We start from the raw sequence: 17,926 nt of genomic DNA, 5'->3' as shown, positions 1-17,926 counted from the left end.
CCTGGTCTCCCTTGTGACTAGAAGGACTAAGATGTTTCCTTTTGACTAGGGCCTTGCCAAAATAAAGTCCAAAAAAGTATCTGAAGGAGGGTAGAAAGAAGCCTGACTGAATGAGGTGCACCCACGGGCCCAGTGGTCCAGCTGGAGGAGAGCTTTCCAGGGCCCTTGTCCAGTTACATTGATGAATTGCAGCTCTCAAATCTCCACTGACCATCTGCAAGCTCAAATGTTGGCCACTGGGGGGTCCAGGAGGAGACGGATGAACTACAGAGATTATTCCGGGTTGAAGCCGCTTCAACTTGTTTTTCTTCTGCGACCACCGCTGACTGCCGAGCCCAGATTGAATTTGGTGCTCAAATGAAAAAAAAATGTCCTGGGGTGAACATAAGACACAAAGCTCACTTCCTGGCAGTGATGGGGCTCCGTACACTCCCAAACACACGCGCAGGATGCACTAGGAACAACAGGGGGGAAGAGGGAAGGATGCAAAGACTGCAAATGGGAGGGGAAAAGTGCAGTATTGTGTTACTAATTGATTTTCCGAGTGCATTTCAAAGAAGGTTTGTTTTGCTGGAGCACATAAGGGAAGCGGTTGATAAGCTAATGATAAAAGACATATAAAATGGAAAAAGCTTTCAGTGGGAAGATGGTTGTTGCTCATGACATATATGAGGATTGTGATGAGAGGATTGCCACTTAGACACACACACATTCTGAGGAAAGCGCTCAATTAATCCCGACTAATTCAGCAAAGATGCGCGACTCCTGCTCCTAGTAATTAACCCCGCCCATCAGCAGTGCAATCAACAGCTCTCATGGCTACACTCTACACATACCTATTAACTTACCTTGCTGCAAGCGCTACAAAACATAATCCAGAAAGTATGGGAGGCTGACGGAAAAAATAAACAGCACCTTGATGGGTTGAATGGTTAATGAATGCCCTCATTACCCCCTCATACAAAAAAAGGCCACTTCAACAATTTATTGGGCAGTTATGTTGAAAGGCCAACTAACACAAATCTACTTTTTCTGAATTCAATAGATTGGACTTCACTGACCTGCTGAGTTGACTCATAGTCTGTTTCTTTGTGAAAAGATGAATAAAAAAAACAAAGAAAATGTTTTAATCCCCCTTTTACTGTTGGTCAGTTGTTACTGAGTCATGCCACTGTTTTTTCCGTTTAGTTTCATGACTGTGGTGGCCATAATGTTTTCTTTTTTTTCAAGAAATACAATTATTTTAGCAGAAAACATGTTGGAAATTGACATGACGAGAAGACTGGCAATGTAAGCCTCTATTTTTTTTCCAGCCGAGCGAGTGATGAACTGATTGAATTGAACACATTGGAGGAAGTGAAGCAGCCAGTAGTTAGTCTTCTTTTCTCTCTACCACGGACGGGGGCTGTGTTATCGTCTGTCAGCCTCCAGTTTGAAATTGTATGGTTTTTTGTGATTTGTTTACCTCTTTGGTCAACTTTCAATTTCGAAATCCATGATAAATAAAATGAGGATACTCACCCTTTTGCTAGATTCTCTACTCTTGTTATATCACGGTTTTAAAGAAAGATGATGGCAACATTACATTAACAACATTTTTACTATAATTTCAGTAGTTATGGATCTGCGTGAGTCTTGATCGATTTTGAATTTTTTTAATGATTTTGACAAGATTCTACTTTTTAAAGGACTGTACCAATCGGTGATAATGGTAGTATAGTACCTTAAAATAATCAACTAGTAGGTACATTTATTTTCGAATCATAAAAATTTACATAGGTTCTTCTTAAATTAGAGTCCTAACATTTCCGTACCACATGCATGTGTGACAGTGCTCGAAACTTTGTACAAAACAAAATACAAAATACTAGAAAATCACTGCTATTTTCAGACTATGAAATGAGCATGAAATGAGCCGAAGTGATTCTTTATGCTGCCTTTGCTGCAGGTAGCGTTTGATCCATTCCCACTCGGTGGAAGTATGGTTTTGAGTGCGAATGGTTGTCTGCCTTTGTGCGAGCCCTACAGCTGACTGGCGACCAGTCTTTGGTGTAGTCCAGTTGTCACCAAACAAAGGGGCCTAGAACCGGTACTTAAAAAATATTAACATTTTCAATCTCGCCCTCCTACTAGAAATGAGAAACGTTGTTATAATAATAGGAATACTAATAAAAATAATAATAAATAATTGTGATGATGCTTATGACTTTTTTTCTTTTTGCTATCTTGGGTGTCGTTCTTGCACCGACCCCACCCCCACACACTTTTGTATTAAGTTTTCACCCTTTACCGGATCACGGTGAGAAAAAGGTTGTCCACCTTGCGCCTGAAGTCAGGTGGTTTAGACTCTAGCATGAGATGGGTATCCAGTATGCTCAAATTTACAGTGAGTAAAGTTAATGTTATTTGCCTGTACCAGTAGGCGAATCCTACAAAAGGAAGTGTATTATGTATTGGATTTTATATGTTTGTTTCTGTTTAGGAAAACTCAATATTAAAGGAAAGGGTTATTATGAACGTTGCAGGATATGTTTATTTTATGGAATGGAGTACGCAATTTAAATTCTCTGATGAGAGGGTGAAAGGTCACAGAGATGGGGTTTGCAAGTTAAGTGATGCAATGAAAGAGGGTCAAATGTTCAGAAAAGTCCAACATGGCTGCCTTGGTGAAGGTCTAAAGTCCTACTCTGGTTTTAAATACATTATTCCAAATTAGAATATAAGTACACCGTTTTTGCAAGCTCAACTATCGAATGAAAACAAGACTATGAATATAAATTTCAAAATTCACAACCTGTCGGTATTGGTATGATTGTGAGTGTGAATGGTGGTTTGTCTCTCTATGTGCCCTACGACTACCTGGCGACCAGTCTCGGGTGTAGTGTGCCAACATCCCCCCCCTTCAAGGATGGGCGGTATGGAAGATGAAATGAATGGAAAAGTTCTAAATGCATTCAGTAATGCATCGCATTAGTCTTTGAAGGCCTTCATTGTTGGACACTGTTGTAATGTTTGGATAAACTTTGCTCAGAAGGCAGTGTGTGATTAGCAGTGTTTATTACTGTTTATCTATGGCTCTGGCCGTGTAGACTCTAACTAGCCTTTTAATGGGCATCATGCCAGCATTGCGGACGTCAGCCTCATTTGCACACTCGGAGAGAGAAAGGCAGACATGTAGAACAGTTTGAATGTGACTGAGGAGCCCTATAGGGACAGAGAAGCGAGGCAGCTGAAAATAAAGCTAGATAACGGTGAACTCTACTCCAGAGGAGGTGGAGAAAATGTACACTATCTGGAATTTGATGTTTTTCCTTCCTCGCCATTTCCCAAAGAGAACAATCTTCTTTTCCAAGTAATTGCTTTCCGTCAGCCTAATTTGAATTGTGCATTTCATATATCATCCCTTACTCTAGGGACACAGAGCCACAGAGGGTAGGGGGGCTTCATCCCAGGTTCAGAAAGAAGCTCTCGGCTATGCGTATGTTCTCAGTAATTAGGAAAGGTGCCAAAGTTTGGATTTAATATGGCCCTGGGTGAGTGTGTGAGAGCTTGTTAGGGAAGTCTTTAGTCCGGACCCTGAGGAGCATGTCAAGCATGGCTGTGTCAAAGGGCTCATCAGTCATTAGCGATGCGCTCGCCCTTGCAGCGGGGTCTGCATTAGGCACAAAGAGGGGCTACAATATCAACCTCAGATGGCAAATCATTCAAACAGCCATCCTCACAGGAAGACTTTAAGAGTGTGGACCAGCTGAACTGTACCTCAGAACAGGAAATGATTGCCATCCGTGTCTGATGAGAACATTTTCAAGTGTGAGCGTCTGCAGAGCAGCTGAAGGGGGTACGGCTCAGATAGATGGAATTTAAATTTAGTGTAAGCACACTTGAAAACACTCTGACGATTAAGAAGCATCAGTAGTCTGCTAACATTCGCATCTGCCAGTGCTTCTGTTTTTATTCGTGTGGCGGCAAAAGTGCAGTGCCCATGTTTTTATTCACTTTCAACAAATACTTTTAAAAGGACAGAAAGCAGCTACCATAAATTATATTTCCGTGAAATAACGTTGCTCATCGTATTTAAGTATGCAAATGTCAAATTTCTTTGCTCTCTGGAGAAAAAGTTTAAACACCAGATATATCACAGGATAGGCATTTTGTGATACGAGTCATAACCACTTACACACAGTTTTGAGCGCAGGTGCATAGGTTTCGGAGCATTGCTGATGTGACAATGAAGGGCGGTTCATCTAGGATAGTTGCATTTAATTGGATACAATTGTTAATAAAATGCTGTTAGCCATGTCAGATGACTACTTCTTGGAATTACTGGCTTTTTGTCATGTTTTTCTCTACTATTGCATGTTAATATATTAAACATTATTTTTTTCTTTCCCTTTATATTAATCTGCAAATACGCTATTCTTCATTTTACATTTTTAAACACCCTTTTTTTAAAATTACAAACTATTGTGTGTTACATCAGAGGCGGTGAACAAAAAATGTATTTAAAAAAAGGTGTAAGACTTCAGATCTTTTAAACTGATTAAAAAATTAAATGTCATCCTTATTTTTTTTTTATTGGTCACTAACTCTATCAGGGATATTGTCCATCCACTACACTGAAATGTTTATGTAATAATACTTTAATGAGCAAGATACTGATTCAAATAAATCATTGATTTAGGTTAAGTACGCTTTAAAAAGGCAGACTTTAGCAATGCTAAAACACACTCAAGGTTTACAGTATGCATGCAAATACATTAACGTGCAACCGAACACATGCCGCAATCCTTTCAAAGCTCTAATGACAAAAAGGCCATGTTTTTCTGCATGTCTAAAAAGACCTCTGTGCCTGCCTAATTGTCATTGTTTGCCTAAAGTAATTGTAAAGGGGACAATGTGAAAATGTCAAATATTCCAGCCATTATGTTTAACTCCCATCCACCCCCCATTCCACAAGCCGTGGTAGCTCTGGGCATTTAATTGGATAGGAAACACAGAGCCGAGATGAGAAGCTTATGAGCGAGAGTTAGTGACTCACACTTTTAAGATGTGCAACTTAATTCCTTGAGCAACCTCACTATTCGTCATTTTATGCTACCGTACGCCTCCATTAAGTTCATTAGCTTAATGTTGGGTCAAAAGACCACAATGCATTTCTCTTGATGAATATTAACAACTATATTTCATGAAAACAAAATAGCTCTGTATGGTCTATGTAATTGGCCTATTTAGTTGGACTTTGATGAGCTTCTGCTATCATTGTAAAGTCATTCATTGGTCAAGTTTATTTGACGACAACATTCAGGTTAAAGTTAATAATCGGTTGATTTTTTTAGGCATTCTACATTATATCTTTATATGTGGAGGTGTAGTGTATGGGATTAAAATATAATCAATAGGCTAGGATGTGGCTTTGGATGTAACAGAGAAGCATGACTGGGCCTGAAGGGAAAGAAAATAATTAGTATTGGTGACCTTCATGAAAAGTCACTCATTAATTTTATCTGAGCATGGAAATGTGGCGGCCAGGTAACCGAGTGGTTAGCATGTTAACCTCACAGTTCTAAGATCAAGGATTCAATCTCAGTAGGGTTTCGGCCTTCCTGTGTGGAGTTTGCAAGTTGTCTCCAGGCATGCTTGGGCTTTCTCTGCGTACTTTGGTTTACACAACCGATAAACATGCATGGAAGTCTGGTTGAACATGATAAATTGACACTAGGTAAGAATGCGTGCATGTAGAGTTGACAATCTCCTTCTGCCCTGCAATTGGGTGGCCACCTATTCAGGATGTCTTCTACCTGGTGCCCATACTTGGCTGGGATAGGCTCTGGCACCCCCTGTAATTCTTGTGATTGTACGCAGTACCGTAAATGAATTAATACATTTGTAGATGGTGATTTTTTTTTTACCTCTCGTATTAGTATTTAAACACAAAACAATTACAACGATTACCAGTGCAGCCTTTTTATGACATCAGTTGGACCCACAGACATCCACATCGATTAAAATGTCTGCCAGCACCTACAATGGCCATTTCCGGGAAATCCTCTTTTCTTATCTATATTCTTACAAGTCAGAAATCTGTGTGAAATGCTTTTTTTTTTCAATTTACTCAGAGAAAGATTAATCATTTCTTGTTATAAACTTTTAAATTGTTAATATTATTTTTTGATAAACAGAATATGAGCATAATTACGGTTTTATCTCAGTTTGCATTGCCTTAAATACACCGATTAATGTAAAGATTTTATGTATGGCCTTTGAGGTCTTTGGTGCCGGAGGAATAAAATTGCAACAAAAAGCAGGCTTCTCGAGTTATTCAACACCAGAAAGCATTCTTGGTCCACAATTGGAGTCCAACGCCATGAGGGTACGAACTAACCAACCAATGTTATAGAGGCAAATGTGATGTTTTTTGCAGACTTCATCAAAGAAGCACAAAATGACATAAATGCATCAAAAAGCAGTGGAGCCGCAGTATGAAGCACCAATGATTCATCTTCAGAGGTAACGAAACTCGGTGGGGCGAGGCGCTGTCTGCCAACACCACGTGCGGGATTGTAAATAAGACTAATGTTCCTTCGTATTGCACTCACGTGCTTCATCTTTTTGTTTGACTTTGTCGACATGTAGATTGTGTGACAGACGGGAAATGAGCTAAATGTGTAGAGCATTTCTTGGGCAGTGAGCATACCTTTGTAGTGTCGAAAGGAAACAAAAAAACCCACAATTATAACACAAAATTTAGAGTGTCCAACTAGTTCTCAAATTGAATCAAAGTGTGGCTGACTTTTTAATATATCGGCAAATGTTGTATCGTCCAAAGAAGTGTTATTTCATTGCAACGAAACTAGTGATTTCCACCACTATTTTTTTCTATTATAATATCAGGCTGTAGACCCAGTGGAGTGAGTGGTTAGCGGGTCAGCCTCACAGCTCTGGGGTGCTGGGTTCAAATCCAGAGTCCAAACCTGTGTGGAGTTTGCATGTTCTCCGCGGGCCTGCGTGAGTTTACTCCAGGTACTCCGGTTTCCTCCCACATTCCAAAAACATGCATGGTAGGCTGATTGGACACTCTAAATTGCCCCTAGGTATGAGTGTGAATGATGGTTTGTCTCCCAGTGCCCTGCGATTGGCTGGCCACCGATTCAAGATGTCCCCCGCCTCTGGCCCGGAGTCTGCTGGGATAGGCTCTAGCACCCTCCATGACCCTAGTGAGAATAAAGCGGCTCACAAAATTAGATGAGATGAGATATCTGGATGTTCTAAGAATGTCTCAAACAATAAATCATCTATTCCATTTTGATGATATACTGTACATCATCAGATCAACCAGCACGTCTTTTTACAGCTTGACATACGAGTGTCATCAATTTGAAGCTTTTCCACACCTCACGTGTTTGTTTTTCAGTTCTCCTGTCTTTAGTTTATTCTTAACTTCTTGCTCCTCCATATTGGGGATTCGAGGTCAAAATAAATGAGGAATTGCAGAGGGGAAGATTATTATGAGGGTGGATGTGAAGTATTCACACATTGCGTTTTAGTCTACATTTTTATAAACAAATATTTAATTTTAAAAAGTCAGCGAGAGAGACCACACATCATTTTAGTAAACATTTCTTTTCCGCATCAGAGAAGCCGACCAGTCGTGAATTTGTAGTTATGATTGACATTTCAGTTCTTGGGATCGGGCTTAAGATCTCACCTCGATAATGTCTATTATAGTGTTGGGTATTGGCCAGCAGAAGAAAACATGAACATTGATGCTGTGGCATTTTGTACAGCTGCCAAAGTTATTTCATACACCCTCTAATTTGTTACACCATCCTTGGCATTTTTCATCAGAGTGGTCATCAATTGAGTGATAATACTGTTTTTGAAATGATTAAGTTGCTTGGCTGCTGGTCATGAATAGACACATTAAGCTTTTAGTGCATATTTTACCTATTGCTGTAAAATTATACACCGTGCTTTTAGTGTTTTGATCGTCTGCAGTTTTCAAGGCGCTGCACAAATTGTGTATAAAAATGTTGATGAAAGAGCTCTCAGCTCCGGCTTTGTCTTTTGGGTGACGTCAAAGTGATATTTGAAAAAAAAAAGAGCGATTAGAGAACATGTTCAAAAGGAAAACATGGAATTTTAATGAATAAAACAGCTTTTATTAAAGCAATGTATACTTTTTCATCATTATTATTTCTAGTTCAATTAAAATTGAATATATAGTCAAGGGTATGCCTATATAATGCATGGAGGCAAATTGTATGAATGTAATTAAAATCAGAAAGCAATTAAAATGGAGTGGGTTTTTAACCACAGGTACTGGTGAAAGTGTAGCCATGTAAATAATTATCACCTCTCTGTTGATCTTTATGTTAGAGTCAAAGATAACTAAAGAACAAATGGAGGGATTGTTTTCAAACATGCAAGATGTTTGTACTCTGAAGCAGAAGAGGAGCATAGTTTTTGCTATAATGAGGTCAAAGGTCAGAACCCAGAAAAGTTATTTTATAATAACTCAAGATTGAAGAAAGTTATTATCAAACCTTCAGGATGTGTTTGGAATTCAAAATGGGAAAGGTCATTACATTTCTTGCAGCTCAATATATTTTGGTTCGTTTTTATTATTATATAGCTGGGGTGCAGCTTGTTGTTACCTTATAACCTTTATTCATTCATCTTCTGTACCGCTTATCGACATTAAGGATCACCATCTTGCTACAGATTATCCCAAATAACTATAGGTAGGAGCAGGCTTATACGCTCAACTGGTTGCCAGGCAATTGCAGGGTACGAATATAGGCAAACAACCATTCACGCCAATGGGAAATATACACTCAGACTACCATGCACCTTTTGCATGCGGGAGGTAGCCGGAAAACCCAGAGAAAATCCACATATTCACGGTGAGAACATGCAATCTCCACATAGAAAACCCAGCCCTTGATCTTAGAACTGTGAGTGCTAACCACACTTTCATCATGCCACACTTTATAAAATAATACCCATGAAAACTCACAATTTGACAGCATTCTTTGATTGAATACAAGAAATACCATTTTACAAAGCCACTTTTTTTTTTATTTAACTTTCCAAATTGCAGCCTACTTTGCTCTATTTGGCACATTTCACAACAGTTCTTTTTTGTTTTGTTTGATTGTCTCAAATGTCTTTGCTAATGTTAGGAAACTCAACGTTTTTTAAATTGTATCTTGATAATCATACGAAAGCATGGCACCAACCCTGAGGACCAACGCTCCTTAATTCTGTCCTGAAGAAATTCATAAATTTAGAAAGCTAAAATAATATGTTCCGTGATATTTTCCCGCAAGACCCTCTAAATTCGATTAAAACAGTTTACGTGAACATTGCCCCTGTCTCCTCATACTTAATCGTGTAAGAGGCAATGCATTGTGTACGAGTGATGTGCACGCAAAATATAATTAGGCACTAACAGTGACTGTGTAACATGCCATCCACATGCATAATAGTGCTCAGCGGTGTCTAGTATAATCAACTCAATGTGCTTATAAAAAGAATATGCATTCATTTAGGTCAAGAAAATGTAAAAATGGCACCACCAAATACAATTCTGCATTAATTAGTTAACATTTTGTGAAGTCAGGATGCCAGCGGACGACATATCAACATGGCGTAATTAGCATTTAAATGTAGTTAGTGAAGTATCAAATAGAGTGGAAAGAAAGGGAATGTGATTGCTAGTGTTTCTGTTGATGAGGGGTTGATTAAATTAATGTTCATATAAGGACTGAGTTTCAAATGATTGTCAGGCCTGAAACTGTTCCATGCAAACCGTTTCAAAATAATAATAATATGAGTCCATTATTGATGTAGTCACTCGCTCCAAACCACCTGGCAGTCTTTTACATGATGCTAAGTAAATATCAGCAAGTACACAAAAAGACTGACATGCTATTTTTCCTTGAAAAAAGGGGGCTAGACTTCTCAGATTTCCAGATCTGAATATCATAATTTCCTTAATATTCCAAAGACAATTATGAGTAGAAATTATACAAAACCATTTTGTCTTAATGTCGTTGAAAAAAGAAAAATACATTTTTCCCGGGGTTGAGAGAGCAACAACACAAACGGCAAATGCGTATTTATCACTGAAAGTGGTGCATTTAATGTTGTAGAATGAGTTCAAGCTGACTCGCTACTATGCAGTAGGTTGCCTTTATGTTTCACTCAGCTATTAATGTTATAAAACTCAAGAGATGTTCACACAAGGATACAATTCTGAAAGCCTTTTACCTTCACATGATAATTTGTTCCTGATTTTGACTTGTATGCATCAGACTGCATTATTTTTATACTCAAGGTTGTTCACATTGGTTTATCAAATGAAAATCTTGAATTCTTTCACTCTTTCACTTCCATTGATGGGGATACATGTGCAATCCAGGCTGTCGGGGATAGTTTGATCGCAGTCAAAACGGATTGGACTATTCCCATCAATGCCAAGCAATTCAACAAGTAAGCATTTGTCAGTCCAAACATCCTGATGAAGTCATGTTGCAGCTAATGCAGATGAAGTCATTGAATGCGACTAGTGTTCTTGTTAGGGAGACGGACCCCGCAGCTTCAAGTGACTCATTGCCTCATTGTCTGAGTGCATGTGAAATTAAGTGGCGACAAAACAAGACAAGACCTAAATAGAACAGACTTAAGTTCTACCTGCGGCATTGCCTTAAAAAACACTGGCCATGTTTACATAAAGCCAATAATGCCCCTTTTAAAAGCAGGTTTTTAGCTTTACCTTCTAACGGGCATACGAACCCGACTACCGGGATAGTTTCCATGCGTACTGCACCGACAGGAAATCTTGGTATTTTGAGGACAGGAAGTAGTTCTATGCAATATGGGAAGAAAAATCTTTTGGGACAACAAGGTTATTTTATTAACATGTTACATACATTTTAGTTATTTGGTGAAGTGTTAGACAACCATTTTGTAACATAGTGTTGTCTCATCTCGGTGTGGAATTTGTCACTTGTTTTCTCCAAATATGTTGCATTAATTATTGACATACAATTGGGGGAAGAGGGTGCCTTTTTTATTGTTTTTTTAACCTTAGAGAGCATTCATTTAACTCATTGCCATTGACAATGCTCGTCATTCTCTGTATTTTAAATGGGGTGGTGAAAACGATTTCAAACATATTGCACATTGTTATTGCACACCCATAAGTTATTGCACAGAAAGGATTGTGTGTTGTGCTAACTCAAGTTCAGAGCCCTGATGGCTGTGGGGAAAAAAAACTGTCCTTCAGTCTCTTTGTCCGTGCTTTGTGAGACCTGTAGCGTCTGACAGAGGGCAGCAGCTAGAACAGGTTGTGACCAGGATGGTATTGGTCCCTGACAATGTTACTGGCTCTGGTGAGGTAGCTAGGGCTGGCAATGTCATCCAGTGAGGGCAGAGAGCAGCCGATGATCTTCTGGGCAGTGTTGATCACCCTCTGTATTGGCTTTCTGTCTGCTGCCGTGCTTCCAGCGTACCACACTGTAATGCAGTATGCCAGGATGCTCTCCATAGTGGCTCTACCAGAAGCTTCGTGTCCAAGTTGTTCCTCCTGAGTACCCTCAGGGAATGGAATCGCTTCTGGGCCTTCTTCACCATAGCCGGGGCGTTGGTAGCCCAGGAGACCTTGTCCGTGACATGGACTTCCAGGAATTTGAAGGACTGGACCCTGTCTACACATATTCCATTTATGAGGAGTGGGGCCAGAACTCTCCCCCATTTGCGAAAGTCCAGAATTATTTATTTAGTTTTCGTCGTGTTTAGTGTGAGATTGTTCACCAAGCACCACAAAGACAGTTTGTAGACCTCATCTCTGTAGGTCGACTCATCCCCTCCCGAGATGAGTCCGACCACAGTGGTGTCATCGACAAATTTGATGATGGAGTTAGACTGGTGGGTCGGTGTACAGTCAGTCGTATGTGTACAGGGAGTACAGAAGAGTACTCTGGAGTTAGACTGATACTTAAGATTACTTTTCACTGAATTTTTAGTATTTATTTTTTTGTTTTAGTTTTTCATAATAGCTTTAAGAAGCTACGCCTACCCAAAATTACAAGTTGGCATGACTAAAAAAATGTTTTATTTGATTGGAATATGGTGATTATTTTACAGCCCTATACACTTCAAAATGAAAAAAAAATGTACATTCAATTTTTAACCAGAATATCTGTTGCATGTTTAATTAATGTCACTTGAAAGCAAAACAGAATGTTTTCTTTGGTTTTTAGACTACATCGGTAAAATAGTATAAATAATGTTTGTTTTTCCGGGAATTTCTTTCAGGCTGGCAATCAATTACTCTGTGAGCTCAGAAATGATAAATAATGAGGTAAGCTGGCAATGTGGCAGATTCCTGGGAGCAAATCCGATATTTCACCTCTGGGAAAATGATGGAAAACAGCTGAATGAAAATGGCTAGGTTAATGAATCCCCTGTTACATCTTAATCAACTAAATGGACCGTATCATATGCTTAAGTTTTAAACTGGGAGGACTAGTAATTGGCATGCAATCATTACACATTTGACTGGAGGTGACAAATTGTACTTCTTTACCTTAACTGTTGATCTTAAGGGATTTTTAATTCATAACAATTAACAAATGCTAGGCTGCTATTGACTGAGAGAAGTCATCTGATAAGAAACGACCAAAAAAATAACAATGTAGATCGCCTGCAAATTAATTACGTTTTGAAATTACCTATGCGTACACCCTATATTTAAAAATAAAGCTTTGAATTGTTCTCCAAAACAAGTGGCATCGGAATTTTTGTATTTTTTTTACTCGAGCTGCATTTGCTTGAGCCAGCACGCCAAAGACGTGCGAGAGAGCCACTTCCCGAAATTGCAATCACTTGCCATGCTGTTTCTATGGTGATCATCTGCTCATCATACTTTTCATCCTTTTCGTCACTCATCACACGTTTTTTAGTGACAAAGAAAGACAAAGAAAAATCTAAACATCTTTGTATTTAATCCCCTTCAAACATCTAACTCAAAGTACTGCCTCAAAAAAAATCTCTTTAAAACAAATTAACCCCTTAAATTCGCAAGTCTCCAACTCGTTAATACCATTTCCATTCAGGATACATTTCTTTATTTGTCGCTAAATCTGCCTAAAAAATGCGTTGTCCTCCAAATAGTAAAACTTAAAAGCCCATTGGTATTTCCCCTAATTCCTAAATAATCAATGCTAACAGTGCAATCATCCTCTTTATTTTGACATGCAAACATTAGATGTGAGACCAAGTGATGCACCGCTGATTCCAAGTTAAGAAGATTATGCAAAAAGTGTGCCTTTCTGGTACATCCCTACAAAGCCAGAAATGTGCAAGGACAAAATATGCTGTCTTTAGTGTTTCTAGATTGCTTTTGGCAAAACAAACAAAAAAAAAACAAGGGTAAAAAAGTAAAGGAGCATCCTCTGGTAATGTCTTGACAAAAGAGGATGAAAGTGAACCAGTGGATGTGCATTTGTGGCGTTCTGTCGGGCTTCCAAACATGGCTAAACCTATTGAACAGCAGCATTCAACTCATGCGGCTTTGTTTGAAAGTTAGATTTGCATTGATTTGCAGCACCATGATGGTAATAAGCGGTAAATTAAATCATTAGCTCTATGGCGCCTGCTGAGTCCAAGCTGTTTAATTAGTAAAGAGGAAATCAACCTGGAAGCCAAATCAATACAATATGGGCTTGCTGTGTAGTTTACCTCATGCCCACAAAACACACAAAAATCACGAACACTGATATGACCTTACATATTCTTACGGCTACTCTTTCATTTCTAAGGATATAAGACATAGAATAAGTAGCCAATTCCTACATTAGACGCTCCTTTTTTTCCCCATTTCTACGAAAACATTATTGTTTGCTTACTTCTAATTATTCGAACGAACAGTTTGGGGAATACCATTTTTTGTGGGGATTTGGGAGTGGACCAAGAACCACAAAGGAAAGGTCTATAAAGCAATGTTGGGTAATTTAACGCAGAGAAACTTTATAGATTTTACACCACTGGAATAGCCTCGGTTGCTACATTTTGAGAAATGGCAATAGAGGGTCCATTAACCAGTGGACTTGTAACTCCAATACAACACTTGAATTTTCCCTTTTTTCTTTCACACTTTCAAGGACACTTTAGAATAAGGGTCGGGGACCTTTTTGATGAAGAGAGCCATAAACAATTCATATTTTTCAACATTATTCCTTGAGAGCCATATTGAGAATGTAAAAGAAAAAATACATGGAAATGTGTGCATTTATTAATTATTCATTTCACCACTTTGAAAGTCAAAAAGGTCTCTGAAATCATTTGAGAATTTTTTTTCACTGTTTCTAATCAATGAGTATCAATGCGAGTATGCATGCAGAAGAGTCCAATGAAGAAAAATTATGATTAAAATGGCGCTAGAGATAGTGTCGGTGCCATATTGGTGTGTTCGGGACTTCGGTCTCTCACCAGCGGTTCCCATTTTTTACCACACAGGATAGCGGAGAGCCATATACACTCATCAAAAGAGCTCATCTGGCTCCCCAGCCATAGGTTTCCTATCCCTGCTGGGGAAAACTCTACCTCCCACTTAAAGTGGACTGGAAAACTAGCACAGTCATTTAGTTAGAAGATACCCCAAAAGGAACAGAATGTGGCAAAATACTATCTGTTATGCCAACTGCATGACAACTGTAGACCAATAATAGGGACTATGTGTTATACTGAAATTCTGCCAAGTGTTCAGATATGTAAAAATCTGTCAACTATGATAAACTAATATTGACAAAGATTTAAAATGCTGTACTAGGCAAAGGACTGAAATGGCAATTGGATAAAAAAATATATGAATAATCTGTAGAATTTCTCCAGGTAAATCCAGTTTCCCCCCTCATCCTAAAAACATGCACAGTATGTTGATAGACCACTTCAAATTGTCTTTAGGCTTGAGAGATTGCATAATTGGTGGGTTTGGCTCCTCGTGCTTTGTGATTGGCTAGCAACCAATTTCCAAATTAGATGGGCTAAGCCCATATATGGATTAAAATGAATGAATGAACAATAATATCAAAAGTATTGATCGCATTAAAAAAGCTGTTGGAGAGTTTATTTTGTATGACCAGTTAAAAGACATTATGAAAGACAAAATAAAAAAAAATTGACGAGCGTCATTGATATAAGGATTAATCAACAAAATAAATTAGCTTTTTTAAAATAGTAGTAATTTATAGCCACGCATGTGAACACTGACAGACTCGAAGAAATGTGCAATGGACAATGGGTATGACTGACGTCATGGGGACAGCAGGCCATCTATTGTTTGATTGGCTAAAATAGTACTGTACCATTGATAAAATGGCTGCCCCTATGTGAGACAGCCACTTCCTCCATTTACATTTTACTCCATTATTATTAATTCATTCATCATTTGTATCACACATCCCTGCGGGGCTATCCCAGCTGACTTTGGACAAAAGACAAACTACACCCTAGAGTGGTCGCAAGTCATCTGGAGGACACACAGAGAGACAGACGACCATTCACACACACAATCCCCCGAGTGCTAATCAATCCCACACCTACCCGCAGCAAAGTCAGGCGAGGGAACCCTAAACCATTAGGTGGCCTTACTCCACAAATTACACATCAGAAAAGTATTTTAATATTATGATTTTTCTTCTGCTAGGGCTATGAAGTTATCTGTCTTTTAAGAACAAAAATTATGATTTAACGCAAAGTCCAGTGTATTACAAAGTTAGTCTGTTAATGTCCAATGCCTACCTGAGGAGATGGAAGCCAAGCGGAATGCATCCTGCTGTCGGCCGGGTGCCACAGGTTCATATGGGGAAGAGTCGTCCACATCGCTGCCTGAAAAGACATGAGTGTTTATAGTTTTTCCTGTTACCCGCTTCTATAGTATTTCATTGGTCGTAATGAAGTGACGTTTCACCTTGACATTCCTTTTTCCAGACCCAAAGATTATCACATTTCCCTATCCAATGTTGTACATGCTTTAGTAAAAAAAAAAAAAGACGTTCATGGTCATGCAGCTTCCAGTATCACATCTCAGGGTTTCATGTAAGTTAGCCATGTAGTCAAAAGCACATTTATTTTTGCTTGCGAGGTACATATGGTTTAGTTGTGAACAAAAAAGCAGGAATTCTGTTTCGCTATTTCACTGCAATTGACGCTAATAGGCGTCCAATCTATTTTTAATTGGAGTGACTGGAAGTGATCATTTCCACTGAAATTGGATTGGACCTCTTTCACAGTCAGTGGAAGAGGAAATGTAGGAATCAACAATCAACATTAAAGCAGTTAGAACAATGGTGTTGTGGGTGATAATATATCAGTTACAGTTTGGAAAAAATAAAACAATTCACTTTTAGAGCACATCTGTTTAGAGATGTCCCAATTCTGATTTTTAACTTATTATTAGTTTTTTTTCCCAATAATTTTTGGGCTGTTACCGATCCATTACGAATCCGATGCCAGAATTTTTCATCCATTAAAAATCATGCAAAAAGTATTGGACTATGTAATAAAGATCATACCGTATTTACTTGCCTATAAGCCCCCCTCGTATGTATGAGCCGCTGAGTGATTTACAATTTTCACCTCCATATTCCTAGTTTTAGTAGGGAGTACAAATGTGTTACTTTGAAGGGATAATCTTGAGAAAATCATTACACGTGGTCCTGAGATGTGGTATGAATCAAAAGCTTATTAATAGGGTCAATATCATAATGAACTAATTCATCCAGTAATGGTGGTTCTCATATTGCAAAACAGAAAATAACCAACAAATAGTAAATGTTTCGTGCCCAACATCTACTGGTGAAAGAGAGTATAGCAAGCCTTGTGCCCTTGATTCAGTCATCATTTTTTGAATTACAAATACAGCTTATGTTCAAGAAAATACGGGAAGTATTAAAGTGAGCCCTAGTGGTATCTTCTAGACCATCAAGTTCCAAGAAATGCTCTATTTTTCACCATGCTCTGTTGCCATCATTAGTTTCTAAAGAGAATTATCCCACTCAGCAGCCATGCTTGCCTAGTTGTTTTTGTTTACAGGGGTGGGAAAGCTCGATGGTACTGAAAACACACGATATTCTTGGTTTCAGAGTCAACCTTGTGACAAAATTCGATATTATCAATTGTCTAAAAATATCAATTTTGGGTGCCGATACCAATACTGAGTATCAGATTGGGGCATCGCTACACCTGGTTCTTCTACTAACACTGTTAACATTCAAACTTTTTCCACCATAACAATTTTTGTAGCCAATCAATGTTGGTTTTTTTTTGTTTGTTTCCAAACCATCAAACAAATTGAGTAAGCATCTATTGAATTTAAATGATAATGTTCTGTTCATTTCGCTCTATGTAAACTACAAGAGGTTTTGAGAGCACAATCAGAGCATCAATCGGTTCTTACCGAATATTTGAGTCTTTCTCAGCGTTTTACTATTTTATGTCTTGTGAGAATGCCTAATCCCCAAATCTGAACGCAGAAACATCAGGTGTGAGTTTAGTCTCAAAAATGTGTGTTGCATTAAAGAGCGATGAAAAGCCAGGAAAAAAAAAAACCCTAGCACATGTGTTGACTGCCATGTTGTAAAAGGGGATGTTCAATTGTGCAGCTGCAAAGGAACGAAAACAAATATTTGGCAGGTCTTCCATCTGAAAAGTCATTGCTTTATGTGAAGCTCTCGACCCCCGTTGCATCAATATTAACAATCATAACAAGATAGAGAAGCTCTTATGGAGCCTCTGGCAGTTGAGCACAGTGTGTGCGTGTGTCGACAGAGGAAGAAATGGAAGGGAAAATGTAATCCTCTAATCCTCAAAGTTTGGAGTGCGTGGACTTTTTCTTGTTTTCTCCTTTTTGTTTGTACGT

The 17,926-nt window shown here is 38.6% G+C and overlaps 1 protein-coding gene across 1 annotated transcript in view; it reads right to left on the bottom strand.

The window, feature by feature from the left end:
• LOC144195339 (GDNF family receptor alpha-2-like) overlaps positions 1–17,926 on the bottom strand; it is a 70,793-nt gene that overhangs the window by 38,134 nt on the left and 14,733 nt on the right. The window contains exon 3 of the mRNA XM_077714908.1: positions 15,808–15,894. Coding sequence (XP_077571034.1) covers positions 15,808–15,894 — 87 coding nt within the window. The remainder of the gene's footprint in view (positions 1–15,807; positions 15,895–17,926) is intronic.

This window comes from Stigmatopora nigra, chromosome 4 (assembly GCF_051989575.1).
Source record: "Stigmatopora nigra isolate UIUO_SnigA chromosome 4, RoL_Snig_1.1, whole genome shotgun sequence".
Classification (NCBI taxonomy): Eukaryota; Metazoa; Chordata; class Actinopteri; order Syngnathiformes; family Syngnathidae; genus Stigmatopora; species Stigmatopora nigra.
The sequence above is the reverse complement of the archived record's forward strand: the minus strand, read 5'-3'. Positions and strand labels throughout refer to the sequence as shown.